The sequence below is a fragment of the Eulemur rufifrons genome, chromosome 7 (assembly GCF_041146395.1).
Source record: "Eulemur rufifrons isolate Redbay chromosome 7, OSU_ERuf_1, whole genome shotgun sequence".
In the NCBI taxonomy this organism is placed as follows: domain Eukaryota; kingdom Metazoa; phylum Chordata; class Mammalia; order Primates; family Lemuridae; genus Eulemur; species Eulemur rufifrons.
In genome coordinates, this window is record NC_090989.1 from 39,644,367 (window position 1) to 39,669,127 (window position 24,761).

Consider the following 24,761-nt stretch of genomic DNA (forward strand, 5'->3'; position numbering starts at 1 on the left):
CACAAAGGACTCAGAGAGAGTTATGGGCATGTTGAACATAGTAAAAGAATAACCCATTTAAAAAAAAATATGCAATCATCATTGATTTTTTTTTAATGAAAAGCTTCTATTATTTGAACAACACACATTTCTCTGGCATTTCAGTGTCTTTTCCACAACATTGCCATATGATACTCCTATCCATGTTCTAGTTTCTTCGGTGAATTAAGCAATAGATCATGTATAGGAAACACTAAAATAGCTGCTTTTCATTGAAAATAAAGAGAGGCTGCTTTTCTCGCACCACCCCTGCCCCATCACGACTTCTGGGTTTCCTGCCCCATTGGCGACGCCCGCCACTTCCACCCCCACCTGCTTCCTGTGCTTCAGAGTGAGCCACGGTGCCGTCCCGCTCTTCCTTAGCGCCCGCTGTAGACGGCGCTAGGACCCGGGGAAATCCCTGAGCGAGGCTCGCGCAAAGGCAGCCAGACTCCTCCTTATCTCCAGTGTCAAACTTGACATCAGCCTGCGAGCGGAGCATGGTAACTTCTCCAGCAATCAGAGCGCTCCCCCTCACATCAGTGGCATGCTTCATGGAGATATGCTCCTCTCACTGCCCTCTGCACCAGCAACATGGATTGTCACCTCTCCATCCTCCTCCTTCTCAGCTGCTCTGTTCTCAACTGCTTCGGGGAACTGATTCTCCAGCCTTCCAATGAAGGTAAGCCAGGTACAGCGCCGCGCACAGCCCTGCCCCGCGGGGCTAACGCTCCTCAAAGCACGTTCTCACCGAAGCCTTTTCGCGTCCTTAAGGTGTCTCCGAATAAAGCTGTTTGTTCTGAGAGTGAACGAAAGATGTGCTTTTATTTTCAACTGTCTTCTAAAACACTTTGGGAGATAATTTTGGATTGTCTAAACCTTCGAAATGTGTTTTTAATCTGATACCAATTTCAGCAATTACCTTGTTTGCCAATTCGAAGCAGAAAGAAAGAAAGAAAATACTCCAGTTTTGCAACCCAGTATGTTAATTGCCAAATCGCCAAGGCAGTATTTTATTTTCTAATTATGACCATGTGGTACTCTGAGAAGTTTAAAAGAAAATTCAACCCTGCTCTCTCTCTAGATTCTTTAGTAGGTTTAAAGGTAATGACAGGTTGTTCCTACTTGGGATCATGGCATTTATGAATGGACTAAAGGGAAATCAGAGTTTCACGAAGCGGAGGTGCGTGTGTGTTTATGTTGCAACTGCTGTATTGAAGTGATGTGTATCCCGCCAGGCAATGGCTTGCTCTGTGGTACAGGTTCTAATGAGCAGCATATGCCACATTAACATAAGTAATATTTGCAGGAATTACAATAAGCTTAGGTGGGATTCTCTTTGTTTAAGGGCTTATATACAAATAGAATGTATTTAATGAATAGTGAATCGCTCCTGGGAAGATATAGTAAATAACTGACTAGCAAATTAAGAAAGAATGTTCATATGCTGCAAATGGCATTTCCTTGATGTTGATTATTTATTTTCCTTGCAGTGGACATTCATTCCTTTTCAATGGATTAAAGTGAAAACCTAATATTAAGGACAGTGATGTTTCCTATAAAATTATGTACTTAATAGATGCATTTTCTTTTCCCTGTATATCTTTTGTGATCTATTTCTAATGATTTGTGAATACAATCACTAACTCTTAAGATAAACTTCTCTAAATAATTCATTGCTTTAAAGCAACACTTACAACGTAAATTTCTTCTTGAAATTTTGATTTAAACTTATAACACTAACATTTAGCAATTTATTTTGCAAATTAGCAATACTAAGCAATTGATATGCAAATGCCACATTGGAGATATCACTCATTAAAAAATATATTGTCAAGACAATACTGTTCTATATTATACGGTATACATTAGTTTAAAAAGACAAGACAAAACAAAATATTTAGAAACTTTTTCATTAAATGTAAAAACTGCCTCTTGTATTTGGTGACCTACTTTCACTGCTAATAGAGCAGTTTAATTTCTTTCTTGCCTTAGTGACTGCCTTTATCAATTTGAAAGATTTCATTAAATTTTCCTGTGTCTTTCTTTAATTGGGAAACTGAAAATTCTAAAACATAAGGATGAAGAGAATCATCTTACTCACAAATGATTTTTTTACGAACCAAATTAAAAAATGTCTATTTGAAAGTAAAAGTCAATCATTCTTTATGAATGAAGGGCAAGAGTAATCATTTGTATAATGAGTAACACACCAAACAGTAAAAATTAGTATATTTTAAAATCTTCTTGTTTTGTAAAGATATCAAAATATTAACAATAACTATAAAATAGTATTATAATTCCCACATTGCTATGAAAAATCATATTTTTCCAGGTGGAATATCTATTAACTATTTAGATAATGGATATTAGTGAATTAATAATGCACAGGAATACAGCTGAGAGTCATTAATTTTGTGGAAAACATAACCTTTAAGACAACAGCAAGACAAAAAAATGACCCTTTACTTTAAACTTATTCACACCTATGTAAAAATTTATGAATATTAATTTAACAAAACAGAGATAATAATATGCAAATTGCTTTTAAGCCTCACATTGTGTATGTTTGGCTATATAATGTATATAATTATGCAGTCAGGTACACACTAACAATATATATATATAGGAAGGTAAATATATTCAGAAAATTAACATGATTACATTTAATTTGCTTGGATAAAACTTTATCTGTCCATCCTTCAGTCATGAGATTATTCTTTCCAGATCGTGTCTTATGGGTTGTGTCTCCTAAACCTTCTACGGATATGAAGGGAAGCTTTAAAACAAATTTAAGACGAATGACTTAACTAAGATAATATTTAAGTGAAGTTTTAAATATTAATCAAATAGCTTGGCTTTCAGCAGTTGAGTTGAATAACATGAAAAGTGAAAATTATAAGTATGTGTAAGATTTTCATGCAATTGTTCTAACTATGTAATTCAAATAGAAAGTAATGCTCTGAAAATTCATATATTGAGGGAATGTTGATGAAATGAATACTTAATGTAGATTTTTTATATAATTTTGAAAAATCTATATAAAATACTAGAATGCATTTAAAATACTATGCTCAAAATTATATTCCAACACTATAGAAAATTTACGAGAATTTACTAAAAAATATTTACTAGAATATATTCCTCAATCTATTATGAAGTTAGTTATGATAGAACTAAAAGAGAACAAAACCAGGCCATTGAGTTAATTGCTAGGAAACTTGAAGTGTGATTTTTGAAAATTTTGAGATTTGATAATTAAATATCAATATTGAAATGGTCTGAGTCTATGATAAGAATAAGAAGTTAGGAAAAGTGTAATCTTAATTTCCCTTTTATTCATCCAGTTACAAATAATTTTCCATCACTGGTCTCCTCAATGATAATACACATTCATAATTTCAATGATCACTTAACTCAAGAATTGGCCTATATACTTAAACAGAACTTTATAAAAACTTCATTAAATCTTATCAGCTCTTTCTGTTTACATGACATAAGAAAAGACTTCCAATGGGAAATTAACTACTTACTTTTCATGGCAAAATATGATTGCTACACTATGTATGCCTTTAAAAGTTGATATATTTTCTCCCTGTTTCCATCTCAGATAGATTATTAATGATAAATGCAAATAACTTTGGAAAGAGATTAAAACTTGATATAAAATGAAGTTACTCTTATTAGTTCAACCTTTTTAGAACTGGATAAAGTACTCTCTTTAAATACTTTAATACATTTGAAGCAGTATTAAAGTCTGAGGCAAAATGCACTGCTTATTCATCAGTATATAATACACTAAATCATTTTTCTATCCAAAAGTGTTCATAAATTGGATTAACATTTACCCACAGAGCTCTTTACATTGAAAATCAGAGTTTTCAAAATAGAACTGAATAAATTAAATCTACATATTTATATACTACTTATTTTGGAAGACTTTTTTTTTAAGTAGCTGGGACACTGTTTCTATGAAATGCTTTTCCCTGAACATAAATCTCCTAAATGCTAGAGGACACTATGTGATTGTGTGATTGCTTATAGCTTAAAAGTAAAACGTGCAGATGAATGTTATATGCTTCCCTTTGAGTATTAGGCAAATGTTGGAGACAAATAAATAGGAGTTTTTTCTCTTACAAATTACTATGAATTGGCATCACTTTTCATACATAAACACTTATCTTCAAATAAGAACACAGTGTGATTGAAACTTTAATAGAGAACTAAGCTATCATATCATCTTTATAGGGTTTTTTTTGGAGGAGGAGGTTTACATTTGCTTTTAATAGTATTTCTTCATGCTAGACTAAATAATTGAATGCATTATACTTTTTTGTAATTTAATAGCTCTCGTAATAGCTTGCCCCTACATCCCCCTCAACAGTTATAACTGTGCTATTTGCCTGAAGGTAGGAGAAACCTTAATTTCACTATTTTATAACCCACAACAGTTAACACTTGACCTAGGTCATTAACAGGATTATCAACAAATTTGTTTAAGCTTTTACTGACAATCTGAATTGCTACGATAATATTTTGATTGTGCCGGAAAGAAACTTCTTGTAACCTCTCAAAATCCGTCATGAAATTAATTCATTCTGAATCTATATCTTTTTAAAGACTAACATTGATAATAATAATTCAAGTGGGGAAAATATTCACTTTGATACCCAATTTTCCTTATTTTTCTGTTTTATACATCACACCATTCCAGTGCTTGTCATAAATGAGCAATTACAAACCCTTTTAAAGATTAAGTGTTCTAGCAATAATAGATTTATAAATACTGAACAGCTTTACTATCATCATTTTTAATATTATACTTTTTTTACTATTGGTGCTGTGACTGTTATAATTTGTCTACCTATTTTAAGGTAAAAAGTCAGTTGGTTACATTTATAACTCAGAAGTGACTGAAACTATAAAAGGGAAACTACATATAATAAAACACCATTGCCACATGTTAGATCATGGTTGTATTTTATATAAAGTTATCTTTTCCATGAAACACTAGAAATTAGGAGCCACAATGAACAACACTTAAAACTAATATAAAAATTTAAAACAAAATATTGTACACATCAGAACTTAAAGATTTTTTTTACATTGTTTGGGGTTTAGAAAGTTTTATGTAAAGTTTTTATTACTTGAACTTAATTATAGTTTGCTCCTTGCTCATATAAACAGTCTAGTAATTTTGCTTTGCTATTAAACCATTTTTAAAGATATGATTTAGCCAAATATTTTTATCATGTTTATATATTATCCATATTTTAATATTCAATTTTTGGTTTGTTCTTTAAGGGTCCAATGACTTTTAATACTTTCTCACAATAACTATCTTTATAAAGATTCCCTAAACGTTAAAATCAATTTAGAAAATCTGCAATTTTTCTGAAGTAAAATATACACAATTTTTAAATATCAAATCAGTTATTTTTGCAAAAGGATTTTTAAAGGTAAAACATATTTCCACTGTATATTTGATTTACTAACTTCAATTCAAATGGAAACAGAAAGACGTGTTCTTGAGAGTTACATTTTTCAAGTCATAAAATCTTCAAGAAAATATTAATAAAACTTTCCACAAATCATCAAAACTCAGTAAGTTCTTATAGACATTTACTAAGAAATGTGGTGTGATGTGGGCTACTTTAAATTTGAGTCATTTTCCAATGATTTTGTTTGGCATAAATACTAGATGTATGAAGAAGCATGTATTTCTTGGAAGTCCATTAAGTTTTACGAGTTATGGACTGTCAAGATCCTCAACTTTGTTTATTTTTTAGAATGCATTTTTTTTTCTTTAAAATCTTTAATAAACCTTGTTACTTTAATTCCTATTTGAGAGAAGATTTAGAAGAACAGATGCAGGTGTCCCCTTCTGGGTTCTGTTTCCAGAGATCTGGATTTTATCACCAGGAGGGTCAATAAAGGGCTTTTACCAAGCTCCCAAGTAGCTTTCCACAGATTTTTCAAATAAAGGATTGACCAGTGTTGTGAAACATTCATTATATTATTCATCCAGGTATACAGAAAACCAGGATTAGAAATTCACTTCACAAAAATTTGAAAACCTTAGCTAATTTTTCTGTAATAACTTTAGAAATAAAAGCAATATTATGACATTTATAAAATTCCAAGGGCATTCAAGCTAGAAATCAATCAATCTAGGAAGACATTCCTCATTGTGTTCAGGGTGTCCATACATGAGCACTCCTTGATTTCACTTTCTAGGTCTGTTCCCAGCTGTCTGGTATCAGGTAGTTCTTGGAACCTGGCAGGAGGTTTTCTCCAGGAAAAGTCTGGAAGTCAGCAAGTTTTAGTTTGCCTCCAACCAGCTTCCTTTGAAATAAAAAGGGTGGTCGATTACAAAGGAAAAAAAAAAAAAGGTTTTGCAAGTGAAAAGAAAATAAAAAGTTGATTAGAAAGATGGAGAGGTAGAGAAATGCAAAGGTTCTAAAGCCAATGCTAATATATCAATCTTTTGCTTAAAAGAAAGACATTTATCAGATAAAACATCTGGTAATCAATTTTTATTAAATCCCTAAAAACTTGCACACATTAAAATACAAACGGGGGGAGGGTGCCTTTCTTTGTTTCTCCTCTCACATTTACACACTTTTGATTTTTCCTCATAAGAAAATATTTTATCCGGGAAAGTTTTAAGAGTGTAACCCAAAGAATGCTTCCCCCTTTGAATGTCTGGGCGAATGCATATGGAGGGAGGATGCAATCAAAACCAGTTCAGCAAATAAGGCTTCAAACTTGGAGTGATGTTATTAAACTGGAAGCTGTCAGTGTGGACACCCCCACCCCCACCCCTTCATTTTCTAAACCATGTCCTGCTGTTCTAGTCAAAGCAAAGGGTGAAAATCCACCTAATCCAAACCAACATGGTGAAGTGAGAATAATAGATGAGGAAGGAGGGGAAAAATACAAGTGGCAAAGTGGCAGCACTGTACAAACAAACTGTTGTGAATGATCTTCGCCATAGACAGGGGTGGTCACAGGAGGGAATGCTTGCGTTTCTTTCTTTCTTTCTTTTTTTCTTTTTTTCGCGTTATACCTTCCACATTTGATATGCAACATAGAGGAAATTACAAAAGTGGGCCCTGAGAAATTTTAGCCCGAAGCGGAGTTTTACGGGTGGGGGGGGGGGGGGGTAGGGTAGGGACTGTAAAGTGGCAGGCAACAAGAGAGAGGAGCAAGTGCTCCTTGCTGCCACCACACCCACCATCAGGGCGTCTTAACCACAAACTACTCCACGTTAGGAGGAGACTCAGTGGTGCAAAGGGAAAACTGTCCCCCAACCATTCACTACTTTCTCACTTCGCATCAAATTAAAGATCAGATCATAAAAACCAACCCCGGGTCCACGTAACCCAGGCCCCCCGCCCTCCGGAAGCCAGTGGTTCTTTGTGCGCGAGTCTCCAAGCGCCAGGCTGCCGAAGCCGGTCCCCGGAGCGCGCCGGCGCGCCCCGGACGCGGGGGCAGGACTGGCGGGCGGGCGCAGGCCGGTGCCGCGCTGCTCCAGGTTTCTGCCGCCCGGTGGACGTGGCTGGGTGCTCTCGGCTCACGGCAGAGGCTGGAGCGAGCAGAGGGCGAAGGCGCAAAGTTAGGCAGACGCGAGCGCCTGGAGGAGGCTGGGGCGGGCGAGAGGCAAACGTGCGCCCTCTGCCTGCTGCCGTGGAGCTGCCGGCGCTGGAAAAACGCGGCGTCCCCTTCTTGCCACCTGGAACTCCCTAACCTGGGGGCCATTCCGACCTCTCTGTGCTACCTGGACCTCCCTTACTTGGGGGTCAGTCCGGTGTGCACCTTGGACGCCCTTGGACCTGGGCGATCGACTTGACCCGGAATCTATGATCGCCCCACCCCAACGCCCCCATTGCTATCGCAAACTTTTCAGTTTAGCGTCCGGAGGTGGCATGGCCTCCTTTCCGTCAATGTTCATGGGCTCACCAGGTGACAGATGGAGGCGGGGGAGTGTAGGTTCTGCAAGTTTCCCTGCAGAGTTGAGAAAGCGTCTCCTACTCTGCCAGCTCGGTTGGCGGGCACTGGAGTGGCTAAGACACCCCGTTGTCCGGCTTACCACTGCCTAACCCTACACCTTTGCTATTTGTTTCTCTTTCAGACATTCTCCTCTCCTTGGGTCGCTAGACTAAAATGAGGAATTTTTTTCCCCCAGTTTTCTTTAAAGCTACCTACTAATGCCACCTGTTAGGCCCCTAGTGATTGCTGAGGGGATGTTCCTCCACCTCCCCCCATCTTGTGCACTCAAAAGTTGTCTGTTTTCCCCAAAGCCCCAGATTTGACTGGCACCGTCTCATTAAAACAAGATTTTTCCTCTTCATATTTTGGGAGTAAACGTGAAATGGGCCAAAGAGAGTTTGAGGCAGTGATGTTGCCGAGTAGATTAGTAGGTGGATGATGCTGATGTTTCTGTGGCTGTGTCGAAGCTTCAGTGTTTTTCATAAAAGATATAATTGTTGAATCCGGTAGATTCCTACAGTAAATATATTATCCTCAGTACCATGCCTAACATTGAGATAATAATTGCACAGTGTTCTGCTGATTGAAAAGATTTTTTCCCATGTATTACCATTCACTATTTACTGGACCTCATTTAATCATTAAAGCAGTCCTGAAATAGGTAGCATGACATCTCCCGTTAGTGCAATTGAGGAAACTGGGGAAAGGGATCATAATAATGTAGTTAACTGAGCCAGACCCTCTCTTGTCTTTGTCTTCTAATTCTAACCTCATATGCTTTTCCCTATACACAAATGCCTGTGAATTAGGGCAGCAGTCTTGTATTCAGGAAAACTATTAGCTTCTCGACCTTAATCCCAGCAACTGTACTAATTCGTTCTGTGACTTTGCAAGGGTAACTTAGGAATGGTCAGACTTTTGGACTGAAAAATTGAAGGAAACCAAATAGGTAGGAGTACTTTGAAACTGCAAAGTCATTACACTTATAAGTTAATGATCTCTATGGGCGGGGGCCCCACTAAGAAAATAAGTTAAAGGAGATTTGATGTGCACAAAAGAATAGAAGAGTAGAAGATGTCTGTGATGCCTTTTCTTCACACATTCTTAGTTCTGTCTTCCTTTCCTAACACTCAAACACTTTTTTTCTCAACCTGGAAAGAATGTTTTTTCAGGAATTCCGCACACAGAGATGGTGAGGAAATTGTCAATATAACCAGAGTGTGATTATTTAGGGTTTTATGTAGTAAAAATGAAGTGTGAATTAACTATTGGAATTGTAATAGAGGTCAATAAGGGAGAAAAATAGAACATGGTTCAAAAAGTAGACTTTAGTCCTCCTGGAATTTTTTCCCCCATTTAAGATAAATTTTTAATTACTTAAGATAAATTGTAGTGATTTCTCTCCTTTTTCATAAAAAAAAAAAAAACACTTGCATTCTATTTAACAAGAGGCATTGAGAAAAGGTAGCAAAAACAGGCTTTTGAAAGGTAGCAAATTAAGTTAAGGGCAATTATATTTTTCATGTGGGTATTTCAGCACATATGTTTTGCATTAATTGCTGCAATAAATTCTGTTAACCTGGCAAAGAGCAAAAATAGCATATTGATGACATCAGGCTTCCAAAGCAGAAAGCTGCTTTTAGTATCTTGCTTTCTTCACTGTAACATGCAAAAAAAAAAAAAAAAGTCTAATGTGTTATCCGTTATGTTCCCAAAGAGTTATCCAACCTCACAAGCTATTGGCACGTTTTCCGTGAGTGAACGTGAAAGCTTAGCAACAAACTTTTTTTCCCCATTGCTTCTGAAGAATTAGTGTCAATAACTCCTTTTCCTATTATTTAATTTCGTAATTCATATTTTGGTTTGTGGAACTCTCCCAAATCAAGGCAAATGTAAACTTGACTTTAAAGGCTCTAAACTGAGTTGTCTTTTAAGACAAAAATCTTGATTGATTACATAGCAGGGTCTCAAAAGAAACTGGAGCAAGAGAAATGTGGATTAGTTTTATTACTGAGAAGTCTATTTAGTCAGTATCAAAGTTGTTTCATTTTGAATTTTCTATATATTCATTATTAGGGAACTAATTTATCTTTTTTCCAAATAATAGTTAAGAGATAGATGAATAAAGTCTACAAGTCCAGTAGGGTATAAAATCCTCCTGCCTGATAAAAAAAATAAGGCTCTAAAATTTTACTTTTTGCCTGTGATAAATTTGGTTAATTTCCAATCAATATGAAATTTTAACATTTCCTCTAAAGCTCAAATGATTAAGGGAAACAGAGAGCAGCTTGGTAGTAGTTAGTACGTATTTATTTTCTGATTTTCAAATTCAATTTAGCAATTAATAAAAGTATATAGATTTTAGAGGATGTATTCTTTCATTGCATATGATAGCAGTCTTCACATGGAGAGGAAGTTAGGCTGGAAAGCTAATTTGCAATGTCTTCCATGTGGATTATCTAACTAATCCTCTGGGCAAGGAAAACACCACTCTGAGGAAAAGTCTGTTTGCAGCACTTTTGTCTGTATGTCACCAATAGTATTGTCCCCTTACAAACTGAGCAATTCCCACACTGTGAGCAAAATTTTATGGAAAAATATATACCTTTTGAACTCATGATGGCATAAAATTCAATTTCATAAACTAAATAAATTCAATTTTCTGAACTATAAATTGGTGGTGAAAACAGTAAAAACAACTACGTATTTGTCCCTATCTAATCTTTTTCAATTTCACCTATTGTTCCCTAATCATCTATGATATTCAAAGATGGCATAAAAGCTAGAGTTATAAAAAAATTATGATTTCTTTCTTTGAATATGCCAAAGCTAGTTATGGAAGATTTTGTAATTTAACAGAATCAAAGAACTGGCATCATCATAGAAAGTAAAAATAGAAATTAAATTTGCTTGTTATTCTTTTATTAAATATGTAAGCCCTAACAAATCTAATTATTGTCAAATACTGGAGATATTTTTAGAGAGGCAGAATAAAAGGGAATATTATTTTTTTCTGGATTTACTTTACTATCTAGTTTACTATAGGTAAGATAGCAGTTATTTACATTAGATAATTCAAAAAGATAAACTCGGAGATTTTATTATAGTGTTTTTAATATTTCTGATCTAAATTTTAGTGCTTTGAAAAGATTTCCAAATGTAGTTATACGTACTTTATTTGACTGAACTAGTTAGATTGATCTATGCTTACAGTGGTGGTTTTCCTATATTTCGAGGTACATCTTAAACATTTGTACGTTGCATAAGGAAATATTTTCTTACCTTTGAAAGTAATGCTCAAATTATTTTAATATAAAAACATACATATTAATAAAAATTAATATAAAATGCTCAAAATTATTTTTAATATAAAAATGTATATAGGATTAAAGGGACAATTATAAGATATATAATTACTAGTATGCCTTTAAATTTTCCTTTCCAGAGGTGATCATTTGGAAATTGACTAAGAATATTTTATTTTATGTTTGGCCAGGTTTGTAGTAAGTTTACTACCTTAATCCTAATAGTGAAGACATGTGGCAGGGATAATTATAACTGAGATTTCTTTTTACTGCATGTAACTTAAAAATAATTTAAATGGATACACAATAAACCCATATTTTAAGACAACTTTTGAAATAACTGCATATTCAGAAATAGTTACTCTTTATAAGCACATACCTAATGTAAATTCTGTATGAGTGCATGCATGCACACATGTGTACATTTGAGTATATTAGAAACATATGTTACTGAATATCAAAAACAAAGCATCCCCAAATAGAAACTTCTGTAGGTACTATTCACATTATGACTACACTACCAGGAAAAGCCATGCTGAAGTTTATCTGAACTCTACCTTCTCTTTCATCAATAAATTAAAAGTTTTCTGACTATGCCGAGCACTAACAATTTGAAACTTTTCATTGACACACTCTGAAGATGCAAAGAAAAGGGCTAGAGTTTTGAAATAACTGATAAGCATGCGATACCTTATTTAATACTTTGTGAATCATTATAAAGACCTAGATTTATACCTTGCAGAGTTTGTTTATATGTGAGTATCTATGTTTATAGACAGTCAAATTTGTATTGTCATGAACAAAATTAATGATATATATGACATTTTAGGAATCTAGATATAGTTATGCTACAAAATATGATGTAGTCAAAGATACATTCTGATTTTAGTTTTCCAGAAATTTAAACCAATTTATTTATTCTGTAATGGGCTTCTTTTGAAATAAGCTTGCGCGTGCGCGCGTGTGTGTGTGTGTGTGTGTGTGTTTCTGTGTGTGCACATATATGTGTTTTGGTATATCAGCATGTGCAGAGGATGTTTTTAAATTGAAATTTAAGTTTTTTCATCACTACACTCTTTGTTTTCTGTACTAGGATTTTGAATCTTTATATTCAAGGGACTTCTAGGAACATTTATTTTTGTAAGAAATACTATGTTAAAGTTGTTCTGTAGGCCAGTGTATTTATTCTATTCTATTTTCACAGCTCTCAGTCAAACCTTAACTAGATAGCTGTTAGTACGTGAAGGTTGCTAATCAAGATTTTATGATAATATGATAAAAATACCAAGATAGCCTAATTTTATGTGGTGAAGGCAAAATGTGTATGCTACATTTTGAACTGCATTTTGCCATAATTATTATTTCTATTTTATAATTAAACAATGTTTTTACTTTTTATTCTTTCAAAAAACACTCTCTGAATTACAAGTAAACAAGTTGTTCTATAACTTCTGGAACATTTTACAAAAAATGTGTTAAAATACGCTGTTTGCATAATCATTAATATTCTACTTTTAGAGACATTTACATTTTGGAGAACACATTTTACTTGTCTAAATGATTCATAATATCAGTTAACAATGCATAGAAACAAAAAGACCTGCTATCCTAGGAATTGTTATAAAAGTTCAGTTTGTCAGTGTACTAAAATTTCACTGACAGTAGAACATCCCTGCTCATTTATGTGAAAGGATTACTTTGTTATAAGAACACATCCTATTCCCTATTGATATTTTGATAGTTGTTTTTTCCATACTAGTATTGATATGAGTATGACCTTTAGATTTCTCTGATTAAAAGAAAAAAATAAAAGGAAAATTTTAACAGTTTAGAAAGAGCACAGGATTTACATTTACAGAAATGTCCAGGTTTCAGGTAGAATTTTGGTCTATGTTATTTTCTTGATCCACTCTATTTATGAAAAAACGGGCATCTTATTGTGAGACTGTCTGTTTTGATTCTAAGGAGTTCCCCTTGCTGTTGGCAAAGTTGAGATGAGGCAGCTCATTACAATTTCTTCTATAATTAAGATCTGAATAGAAGTAAATCCAAAATTACTGCCCAGGAGAAAAAGCTAATGAGAAAGAGTAAGTTGAGGATATACCACTTTGACCAGAAATATCTTGTAGCACATAAGTAAGCCATTAAGATGCCATGTGATGAAAGAGGTTTTTCACAAAAATGTTCAGTACTACTTTTTCTTTAATTCTCACATAATGATCTTAGCTGGGCATTTGATAAAAATTATCATAAATTAATATTTCTATGATAAATGCAATATAGCTTACAGGACATTTTATCTGCCTACAATTGATAGGTAATTATTGACTTTATAATATAAATAATATATTTATAATTTTTAGTATATGAACTATAATACTTTTATTTCAAAGTATTATGGGTATCTAAAATGAACTATAATATTAATTACATTTATTAAAATATTTTAATTATGTGTAGGTAGAAATAAAATAAATACAAATGAAAGGCCTAATTGAGAATATGTAAGCACAGTAGGTAAAAGTTATGTTGAAATACACAAATATCAATAAACTAACTTTTCCAAGCTTTTTCTCATTGTCATACCCCAGTATGTACAGTAAAACTGAAAAGCTGAGCTTTGGTGGACTCCTGTTACAAAATAAATCTTGATTTCTTAATTGCATATTTTATTTGACCATAGAACTACACAAAAAATTATAACGGAGAAAAAAATTATTTCTTTCTGTATCATTTTCTTCTATTTGGATGTGTAAGTATCATTAAGAAGCAGATTAAAGGACTCTTCTGCTCTCTGTAACCTAGAGCAAAGTTACTCTGTTTATTATAACAAAGTGATGAATATGGTAAAGATAAGTATATATGAAGTGTGGCTGGAACAATTACGTGATGGTGCAAATAGAAAAAAATATGTATCATTATTCTTTAATAAAATCAAGATGTAATCAAAGGATGAGCTTGTTTTCTGTTGTAGTGGTTTTATGGTTATTTTTCCTGGGCTATAAAGGCCTTTTATAACTAAAGGTTTTATAAGAAAACATGTCTATTCTTCTAAGAGCCTGAAATTCTTTAGCCATTAGAGACTACTCTTCACCTTGAAATGATATTTGATAATAATTTATAACTCAGTATTTTCATAAAATGCAGCTATAGTAATAACACAGAACATACTGATTATCTATTGATATCTTATTGATGCATTACTAGATAATTGAAAAGATCTGCTTCAGTATGAAATTGTGGCATTTGATTTTGAAAAATCTTTTAGCTCTGTCTGCATATTTGTGACACATAAAATCTTTAAAGATATGAATATTATTGTAACTCTTAGTCTTTCGAAGTGCACAAGTAGCCACTGTGAATCAGAATTTAAAAATGTCCCTAAAAAAACTTATGTGTTAATATTTCTCTAAGAGTGAACACTCCAGAAATTTACACCTCAAGTTTTTAATCTGTCTTCACTAACTGGGAACATTTCTTATAAACTCTTATTTAAATAACTAAATCCTTTAAACAAATTTAGTATATTTCTATAAATAAGAAGGGACAATGGTATAAATTCCTGGTATAGAACATTCTTGGTGACACTGGCAATACAAATAAGGAATTATCAGAAGTGGGCTTTTAATTGGGTCTTTCCATTATGATGGAGGCTAGGAAAGGAAGAGATTGCATGACTCCTGGAATCTTGACTCCACAACCCAGTGGAGTGAAAAATGTTGACAGTAGAGTCAGTGGCAAGAATAACAACCAGGTTTACTCCTTTCCAGAGATACTTATTACCAATTAGAGCCAATTTACTCCGTACTTTGCTCTTATTTTTTTGCTCCTTTCTAATACCTCCTAATACCTTCTAATTCCCATCAGAAACTACCCTACCTTCTCTCTCAAAGTTGTCACTACTTACTGGGTCTCTTGATTTGGCTTTCAGGTAAGCACTAAATTCCTGAGATCTTTGGGCCTCTCTGAAAGCCAAATAAAGAGTCCAAGTAAGAAACATTCACTACAGAAATTGAAACATTAAAGAAAAATCAAACAGAACTTCTGGAAATGAAGAATTTATCCAAACAATTACAAAACACAGTGGAAAGCCTCAAGAATAGAGTAGATCAAACAGAAGAAAGAATCTCAGGGATTGAAGATAGCAGCTTTCAATTAAACAAGTCAGTCACAGAGATAGAGCAGACAAATAAGAGAAAAGAGCAAAGTCTACAAGAAATGTGGGATTATGTGAAGAGGCCGAATGTGAGAATTATAAGCATCCTTAGGGTGAAGAAGAAAATAAACAAGGGTTGGATAAACTATTTGAGGATATAATGGAGAAAAATTTCCCTGGCCTTGATAGAAATCTAGATACTCAGGTTCAAGAAGCTCAAAGGACTCCTGGGAGATTCATTGCAAACAGGAAGACACCACAAAACATAGTCATCATATTGTCCAAAATAAACACAAAAGAGGCCCTCCAATAAGCTGTAAGGGGAAAGAAGCAGGTAACCTACCAAAAAAAAAAAAAAAAAAAAAAAGCCCATCAGACTAACTATAGACTTCTCAACTGAGACGTTACAAGCCAGAAGAGACTGGGGCTTATTCTCACTCTACTCAAACAGAATAATAAGTAGGCTCGAATCTTGTATCCTGCAAAACTAAGGTTCTTATACAGAGGAGAAATAAAGACCTTCTCAGACAAGCAAAGACTGAGGGAATTCGCCAAGATAAGACCTGCCCTCCGGGAAATACTCAAAACAGTGTTATACACAGATCAGCACAATAAACGCTCACCTATGTAAAATCATCCAAAAGCTAAAGGTCAAAGGGCAGATACCACAATGGCTCAAGAGAGAAAACGAAGCAACAAAGTTCCACTCAACAGGATGAACAGAAATCTGCGCACTTATCAATTCTTTCAATAAATGTGAATGACTTGAACTGCCTACTAAAGAGACATAGGCTGGCCAAATAGATAAATATACACAAGCCAAGTATCTTTTGTCTTCAGGAAACACATCTAACCCACAAGGATGCATTCAGACTCAAGGTGAAGGCATGGAAAGCAATATTTCAAGCAAATGGAAGCCAACAAAAAGCTGGCATAGCAGTTCTCATTTCAGATAACTTAGTCTTCATATCAACAAAAGTAATGAAAGACAAAGATGGTCACTATATAATGGTGAAGGGTACAATCAACAAGAAGGCATAACAATTCTAAATATTTATGCACCTAACTCAGGTGCACCCAGATTCATAAAGCAAATCCTACTTGATCTAAACAAAATGATAGACAGCAGCAGCAAAATAGCCGGGGGCTTCAACACCCCTCTGACATAACAGGACAGATCCTCTAAACAGAAAATGAACAAAGAAACAATGGACTTAAATAGAATGGGCCTGACTGACATTTACAAAACATTCTACCCCAAAACCAGTATATATAAGTTTTTCTTATCAGCTCATGGGACATTCTCTAAGAGTGACCATATCTTAGGCTACAAAGGATGTCTCAACAAATTTAAAAAAATAGAAATTATACCATGCATCTTCTCAGACCTCAGTGGAATAAAATTAGAAACCAACTCCAATAGAAACTGTCATCTCCACACAAAGTCATAGAAACTAAACAACCTTCTGTTGAATGATTATTTAATTAAGGAGAAAATTAAGATGGAAATCAAAACATTCTTTGAACTAAATGATAAAGGAGACACAAGTTTTCAAAATATGTAGGACCCAGCTAAAGCAGGTCTGAGAGGAAAATTTATATTCATAAATGCCTACATCTAAAAGATAGAAATATCACAATTCAACAATTTTTTGAATCATCTCCAAGAGCTGGAAAAGGAAAGCAAACCAACCCCAAACTCAGCAGAAGAAAAGAAATAACAAAGATCAAAGCAGAACAAAATGAAATCAATAACAAAAAATTACATGGAAGATCAATAAAACAAAAAAGTTGGTTCTTTGAAAAAATAAATAAAATTGAAATGCCTCTTGCTAGATTAATAAGAAGCAGAAAAGAAAGGACTCTATTAAGCTCAATCATAAATGAAAAAGGAGAAATTACAACTGATAACACAGAAATACAAAATATCATTTATGAATACTATAAAAATCTCTATGCACATAAACTTGGAAATGTGGAGGAAATGGACAAATTCTTAGAAATACACAGCCTCCTTAGACTCAATCAGGAAGAAACAGAATTCCTGAACATACTGATATAGAGTACCGAAATTGAAGCAGCAATAAAAAGCCTTCCTAAAAAGAAATTCCTTGACTAAGTGAATTATTACAAAAATGGAAAAACATGCACCACATGTACTCGCCATCAAATTAATATTAACTGATTCACACTTTTTTTTTTTTTTTTTTTGAGACAGAGTCTCACTTTGTTGCCCAGGCTAGAGTGAGTGCCGTGGCGTCAGCCTAGCTCACAGCAACCTCAAACTCCTGGGCTTAAGCGATCCTCCTGTCTCAGCCTCCCGAGTAGTTGGGACTACAGGCATGCACCACCATGCCCGGCTAATTTTTTCTATATATATATATTTAGCTGTCCATATAATTTCTTTCTATTTTTAGTAGAGATGGGGTCTCGCTCTTGCTCAGGCTGGTCTCGAACTCCTGAGCTCAAACAATCCGCCCACCTTGGCCTCCCAGAGTGCTAGGATTACAGGCGTGAGCCACCGCGCCCGGCCCTGATTCACACTTATATGCACATATAGTAGTAACATTCATTGGTTGTTCGGCAGGTGGGAGGGGAGAGGAGATGATGGATATATTCACACCTAATGGGTGCAGTGCGCACTGTCTGGCAGATGGACACCGTTGAAGCTCTGACTTGAGTGGGGAAAATTCAATGTATGTAACCTAAACATTTGTAGCCCCATAATATGCTGAAATAAAAAATAGATAAATACAGGAAACTACATAGGCTTAAAAATAAAAAAAAAAAAATTAAAAAATAAAGAGTCCAAGTAAGGATTGCCTTCCTCTTCTCGTGAACATAGCCCATTCTCCTACACATACATCTCTATTTAAAAGCAGTAAGACCCAGACAGTAAAGCATGTGAAAGAAACCCATAACCATATCCATCTAGACTTAGAACAGTATTTCCAGATACAATTTTGCCCCAGAAAACCCCACCCATTTACACATCAACTTGAATAGAATCATAACATTTAAAAACATTTCCAATTTAAATCACTTTCATTTGAAAAGCTAATAGATGCCATATAACTCTTTGAATTGAAAATATTCTGAAATTAATGAAATAATGTCTTTCCCATGTCACACCAAACTGCAAGTTGTCATCAAAACTTAGACTGCAATATTATGATATTTGTACATCATGTTTCATCGGCCTATCCAATCTGCCCTAGCATTTGAATAGAGTCAGGACTTGAGAGGAAACAATCAGGTCTACAGTGTTTTGCGAGGGGAAAGTGTCAGTAAGCGAGGCTCTTGTCTGTATTAGTGTGGGGTTTAGGATATGTTGCATGTTAGATTTAGTCAATGTATCCAGAGAAATCACTCATAGGTTAACTTTCAAGATCTATTGACTTTCTCTTCTTATCTCAATTATGCTGTACTAAGGCTGTTTTATAATAAATCACAGGAGACTTGAATTTTTTATTCTGGGAAGTTTCAATTTAGTAAACATTCTCTTTAAAGTGTTTAAAATACTTATATTGTGTTAATTCTTATTTGGCTACAAACAAAAGGTACCTTATAAACCTCAAATAAGTTCTTTTAAAAAGTGTTTTGATGTGAACTATTATTTTCTACTAGATCACATATTGAAGTTGATTATAAATACAATTCAAAAGCGAACATGGAACAGCTGTTAAATAATATATTAGTTGTATAAGAACACTGAGTTTGTATAACCACTCATGGTGATTTTAAATACATTTATACTATTTGATAATCACAGCAACATTGTGAGATAACCGGGCAGATATAATGATGTTTGATAGATAACAGAATCAGAATCAGGAGTAATGCTGCTAATTGTGTTTTTCTCCTTATGCTAAATTAAGTATATTTAAATTCAATTTCTAAGTAAATGCAATAAATTTAATCTAGTACACTTATTTCACTTGACTGTATTATATAATTCTTTTTGGCTTTGCTGTTCTCCTTTGAGTAGAAACCAAATGCCAATGGGATTAGTCCAGTCCTTTACCAGTCATTATCATCAGAGAAAACTTAAGGATATTTAGATCTTTAGATAAAAGCTTATTAATACATTCCAATAAGTTATTTGCTAAGTGGAAACAATGTATTAACTCTCTCATTTTTGCCTCAAATACTTTTTTCTCTGGTTATTAATATTGAAATTAAATCAACTATTCATCTTAGCAGGTGGAGTAACACATAACCATCATTTAGTACATATGCAATTATTACTCATACATTATGATACACTGAGCCATTTAGACCCCTAAGGACATTGTGAACATGACCTAATTACTTATGAAAACTGGCAAGGTAAATTCTACTGTGCAAATCCTATGTAAAACTCAGAGAAATCAAATAATTACTGTGGTATAACCAACAATTGAACTAGATATGTCTTTATCAGAAAGAATATTGATAATATACTTTAAAGATGAGGGAGTATTCTCATATGTTCAAAAATTTTGTAACATTCAGCCAAAATATAATCTGTAACATTGATTAATTGGTAAAGATTTTTTAAATCATTTTTGAGAGATAGATAATTATAATATAATTAAGCATACTGTTCATTTCCACATATCCTGGGAAATAATTCAATTATGGAAATTTCACTATGTAATCCATGCAGGGGCATCTTCTTCTTTTATCTAAACATAATTACTTCTCACTGGGATTAATTTATTGTGAAAAAAAATCTTTAATCATTAAAGAATTCTAATGTAATAAGTTAAATTTATCTGTTTTTCTTTCACTAGCAAAAGTTAAACAATCTAACCTTGAGAATTGTATCTCTTTTAAATTGTAATGATCAAGAGACTTTCTTATACCTACTTAATATATTTATCATCTAACCAGGTAACCAAATAACTTTTCTTAAAATTTTTTTAGTGCTTAAAAATTTAGGACTCTAATGTCTATCAAATATATTATTGCTTTTTCTTAACATTTTATGAGATTAATGTTTCCTTTGTAAAAAAAACTAGTTGAAAATCTTAAAGAGAGGGTGATGCTTCACAAGTATAAGGAAACATTTTATTGGCAACACATGAACATGATGTACAGTGTATGTATTTACATATGTTTTGATTTGTATGTATATAGAACCCCTGGAAATAATTCTCTTATTGTATTTATTGATTTACTTACTCTGGTTCATGTTAATAATACATGTTTAGTTGATGTAACCTTTCTTTATATCTTCCATTAGTCAATCATGAGATTGTTTTCCAATATAGAAAAAGGATAGGGTGAAACCATAGTTTCCCTTATTTAACAGATCAGATTGACAACCAAAGTGAGCCTTTTCTTATTAATTATTAATTATATTTGAAGTGACTTTTTATATTTTAATTTCTACTCCATTACAAATTAATACTTTGTACTAAAAATAAATAATTTGCCTTTATCTTTTAATAATATATTCAAAAGACGGCCACATACATGTTATATTTTACTTTTCATCCACAAATATTAATTAGGAGTCAACTGTGTCAATAGCTAGCACAAAGTTCTGAATAAAATAACTAAAGCTTTTGAGTAACAATATCTTCTTTAAAGAAGTAAAGATTTACACAGCAAATACTATTTTAATATAAAACATATTTTTGCTTTGGTATCTCCCCAAATTGGTAGTTAAAGCATTTTGCTTGTTATACATAAGTAGATAATTTATACATTATTAAAAATACACAAATCAGAATAACATGTTTGATATTAGCTAGGGACAGTATGAAGATGCCACATCAGATATGCACAGATTTTGATTCATTATGGAAGCATATTTAAGAAATTAATTCATTGTGGAATCATATGTAAGTTTATCAAATTTAACAGTCTTTATAGTTATTTTGGTATTTGTTAGCATTAATATTGTTTCTTATTTTACTTTTTTTGTTTCCTCTTTAAATCTGTAATTATTCTGTCAGAAATTATCAATATATTGAATATTAACTCATCCTTATAAACAAACACAAAGTTTAAAAGGCCACAGAAATTTTTGATCTCTTAACTTTTCCTGTGTTTTTATAATTCCCTTCTTTTAATACTCATTATACAGTTAAGATAAAAATTGCAGAGTCATACTTTTTGAGCAATATCAACAATAACAGACAGCATTAACTTCACAGAAGCAAATAGAAATAATTCATTATTATTAACTGTGTATGTGTATTTGTGTTTCTTTTTAGTCAATCTACTGGATTCAAAAACAATTCAAGGGGAGCTGGGCTGGATCTCTTATCCATCACATGGGGTAAGTTCAATAAACTATGGAAATGGAGCAAGATTCTCTCCATTGCCTCTCTTGGGAAGCAGACTGAATTATTGATGTGTTCTCTAAAGGTAACTCCTGTACATCTGGTGACAAATTATGTTTATAAATTTATTCAGTGCATGGACTAGTACAACTTAGTATTTGTGTTCAATGGAACTATTAAAAGTTTTAAAGAGTGTTTTTTTTTCTCTTCTGAATTTATCAATTGTTTGAATGAAATAATTTAATTATTATTAGCATCATGTCAATAATCTAAGTGTGGTAATCTAACATTTTTTGTGATATAATCAGGATAGTGAATTGATAAGACATTCTAAATTTCCTATCAGGTAGAAATTATATTTTTGGAGATGGTAGTCTCCAAAGTTACAGCCTTGACATTAACCTTGGTGACTATTCCAAGTAGGTTAGAATTTGTCAGCAGTATAAACCTATGCTGCCTTAAATTCTTTGTTTAAAATGTCTGCAACTTACCTAAATCTGTTTAAAACTGGGCATTTTATTTAGAAAAAGATCTGGTGCTGTCTTTACGTTTTTAACTTTTTGCATATATTTAGTATTTTATCAAGTCAGACACGTATTACTAGGGTGTGTGGCATTTTGGTTCTCTGAATATTTATAGTGAGGGTTTTGTGTGAGAATATTTTCCTTTTATTTTTTCAGAAAATAAAGGATCCTATATTTGTAAAACTCTGATTCCTACACAATTGTGCAGTAAATGCCTGAACATAACTTTGTTTCCAAGTATAGCTTACAAAAATGTAAAGTGCCATTTTGAATATTTGTCATGGAAACAAATTTATGTATTCCATTCTTTCTATGATAGTCCTCTTTGCAAGAGATTATAATTACTTCCACTCAGTACTGGTGTTCAGTCTTCAGATTTTTGTGCTTGAACAAACTAATTTGTATTGTACTACCAGCTTCTTCACCAAGCGATGTTTTCCATCAGAGATACTTCATCTATCTGTCATCTTTGTATCTGCTTCTCTTCCTGGCACACCTTGACATTGACAAAATGCCAAAACCTATAATCAGGACTTCATTAGTTGCTTTGGAGGGTATGAAGTAAGCCAGGATTTGGTTTTCCCATAGGTGTAAAAGGAATCAAATGATTAGGATAAAAGCACAGCCTGGGTTGTCATAAGGAGTGGATTGAAACTCAAGATTGAGCTGGAAAACACATTTAAGACTATCATCCAAAAGTCAAACCTAACTCTAATCTTGACTTTAGAAATTTTAGTTTTTCATTGTGCCATCAAATAGTATACTATAGAAATCTGGTAGTTAAGGATATAAGAAAAAGCAAAAACCCCAGTGACGTTTTACTAATAGATACGTATAGATATGTATATTTGTTTAAAACAATAGGAAATTAACTTGTTTATCAAAGCAACAATCTACCCTATGTTTTCCTTTAAAGAAGGTGTAAAGATCAATTAACTGATAAACACTTACGTGCACATATGGAAGTAACATTCATCAGGTGTCCGGCAGGTGCCGGGGAGGAGAGGATGGGTAAATTCACACCTATTGGGTGTGGTGTGCACTTTCTGGGGGATGGATGCACTTGTAGCTCTGACTTGGGTGGTGCAAAGGCAGTATATGTAACCAAAATGTTTGTATCCCCATAATATTCTGAAATATAAAAAAATTGGATTTTAATTTTAAAAAATGAAATAGAAGAAGGTACAAAGATAACATGTTCTGGCCCAATTTCCTACCTCCCTTTGTCTAGGAATCTCTTACTGTTTATTTCAATCAATGATTTGCAGTTTCTTCTTCAACTCACTGTTGCCTCAGAGAGCCTCCCTCAGACACGTTGGCTTCCTCATCCCCTGTTTTCATCCGTTGATCTTGCAGCTGTGGCTTCCCTGTATCTGATGCATAAAATAGCCTAAAACAGCTAGCCAATCTCTCCAAGCATTTTGCTTGTTACACATAAGTAGGTAATTTATACATTATTAAAAATACACAAAGCAGAATAACATGTTTGGTATTAGCTAGGGACAGTATGAAGATGCCACATCAGATATGCACAGATTTTGATTCATTATGGAAGCGTATTTAAGAAATTAATTCATTGTGGAATCATATGTAAGTTTACCAAATTTAATAGTTTTTATAGTTATTAGAATATAATAGTTTATCAGTATAATTTGCTGAGAGAAAATAAAATCTCCCCGATAAGTCATGATATTTATAATACCTCAAGAACCCCAAAACTAAAAAATGAAAAAAAAGAAGAAAATCAAATATATGAATTATTGTCCTGTGGTGATGTGTAGTGTATATTTACTTTAAATTTATTGCTTATATTAACTGTAATATCCATGAGGAAATAAATAGTGTGAATTTAGAAAATGTTAGATTAACATTTTTTTTTCTGTGAAACTGTTCAAATTCTTGGGTGAAAGTATTGCATGGTAAATTTATGTTTTGGATTTAACACCCTTGTACAATTGCTTATGCCTTTAGATTCAATTAATTATTCTGATTGCCTAATCTTTTCCATTTTCAACACGAACAAAATTAATGTTATGGTTGTTTTGTTTGTAAAGGAAATAGTATTTAAAGCAATTGTTATATCTTGGTTGAAAGCTTTTCCATAAAAAATAGCATGTAATAGCTGGAAACAACTTTGAACTTGTTATTTTTTAATTAATTAATTCTAATAACTGACAGTGAGTACTACTAAAAGATGAATTTAAATTTCAGTGGGAAAAAATCATAATAATGTCATAATACATTGAATCACAGAAAATCCTCCTCTTTTGATTTAGGTTAGTCATTCTTAATAGGACAAGGGGTGAAGGAGGAGGAAATTTTGAATTTGCCTCCGAGGGACATTTGGCAATGTCTGAAGATCTGAAGATGTTTTTTTCTGTCACAACTGGGGCAGGGGTGGCACTTCTGGTACCTAGTGGAAGAGTCCTGGGGTACTGCTAAATATCTTGCAATAAGCATGGAGGTCCCCATAACACCCCATAACAAACAA

General features: G+C 33.3%; 1 protein-coding gene across 2 annotated transcripts in view; it reads left to right on the forward strand.

Annotated features, from left to right (window-relative positions):
* The first annotated feature begins 484 nt into the window (after positions 1-484).
* Positions 485-24,761, forward strand: part of EPHA3 (EPH receptor A3) — a 326,476-nt gene continuing 302,199 nt past the window's right edge. For both annotated transcript variants that reach the window (XM_069472465.1, XM_069472466.1), the window contains exons 1-2: positions 485-700; positions 21,678-21,742. In XM_069472465.1, coding sequence (XP_069328566.1) covers positions 613-700; positions 21,678-21,742 — 153 coding nt within the window. In that variant the 5' untranslated portion in view covers positions 485-612. The remainder of the gene's footprint in view (positions 701-21,677; positions 21,743-24,761) is intronic.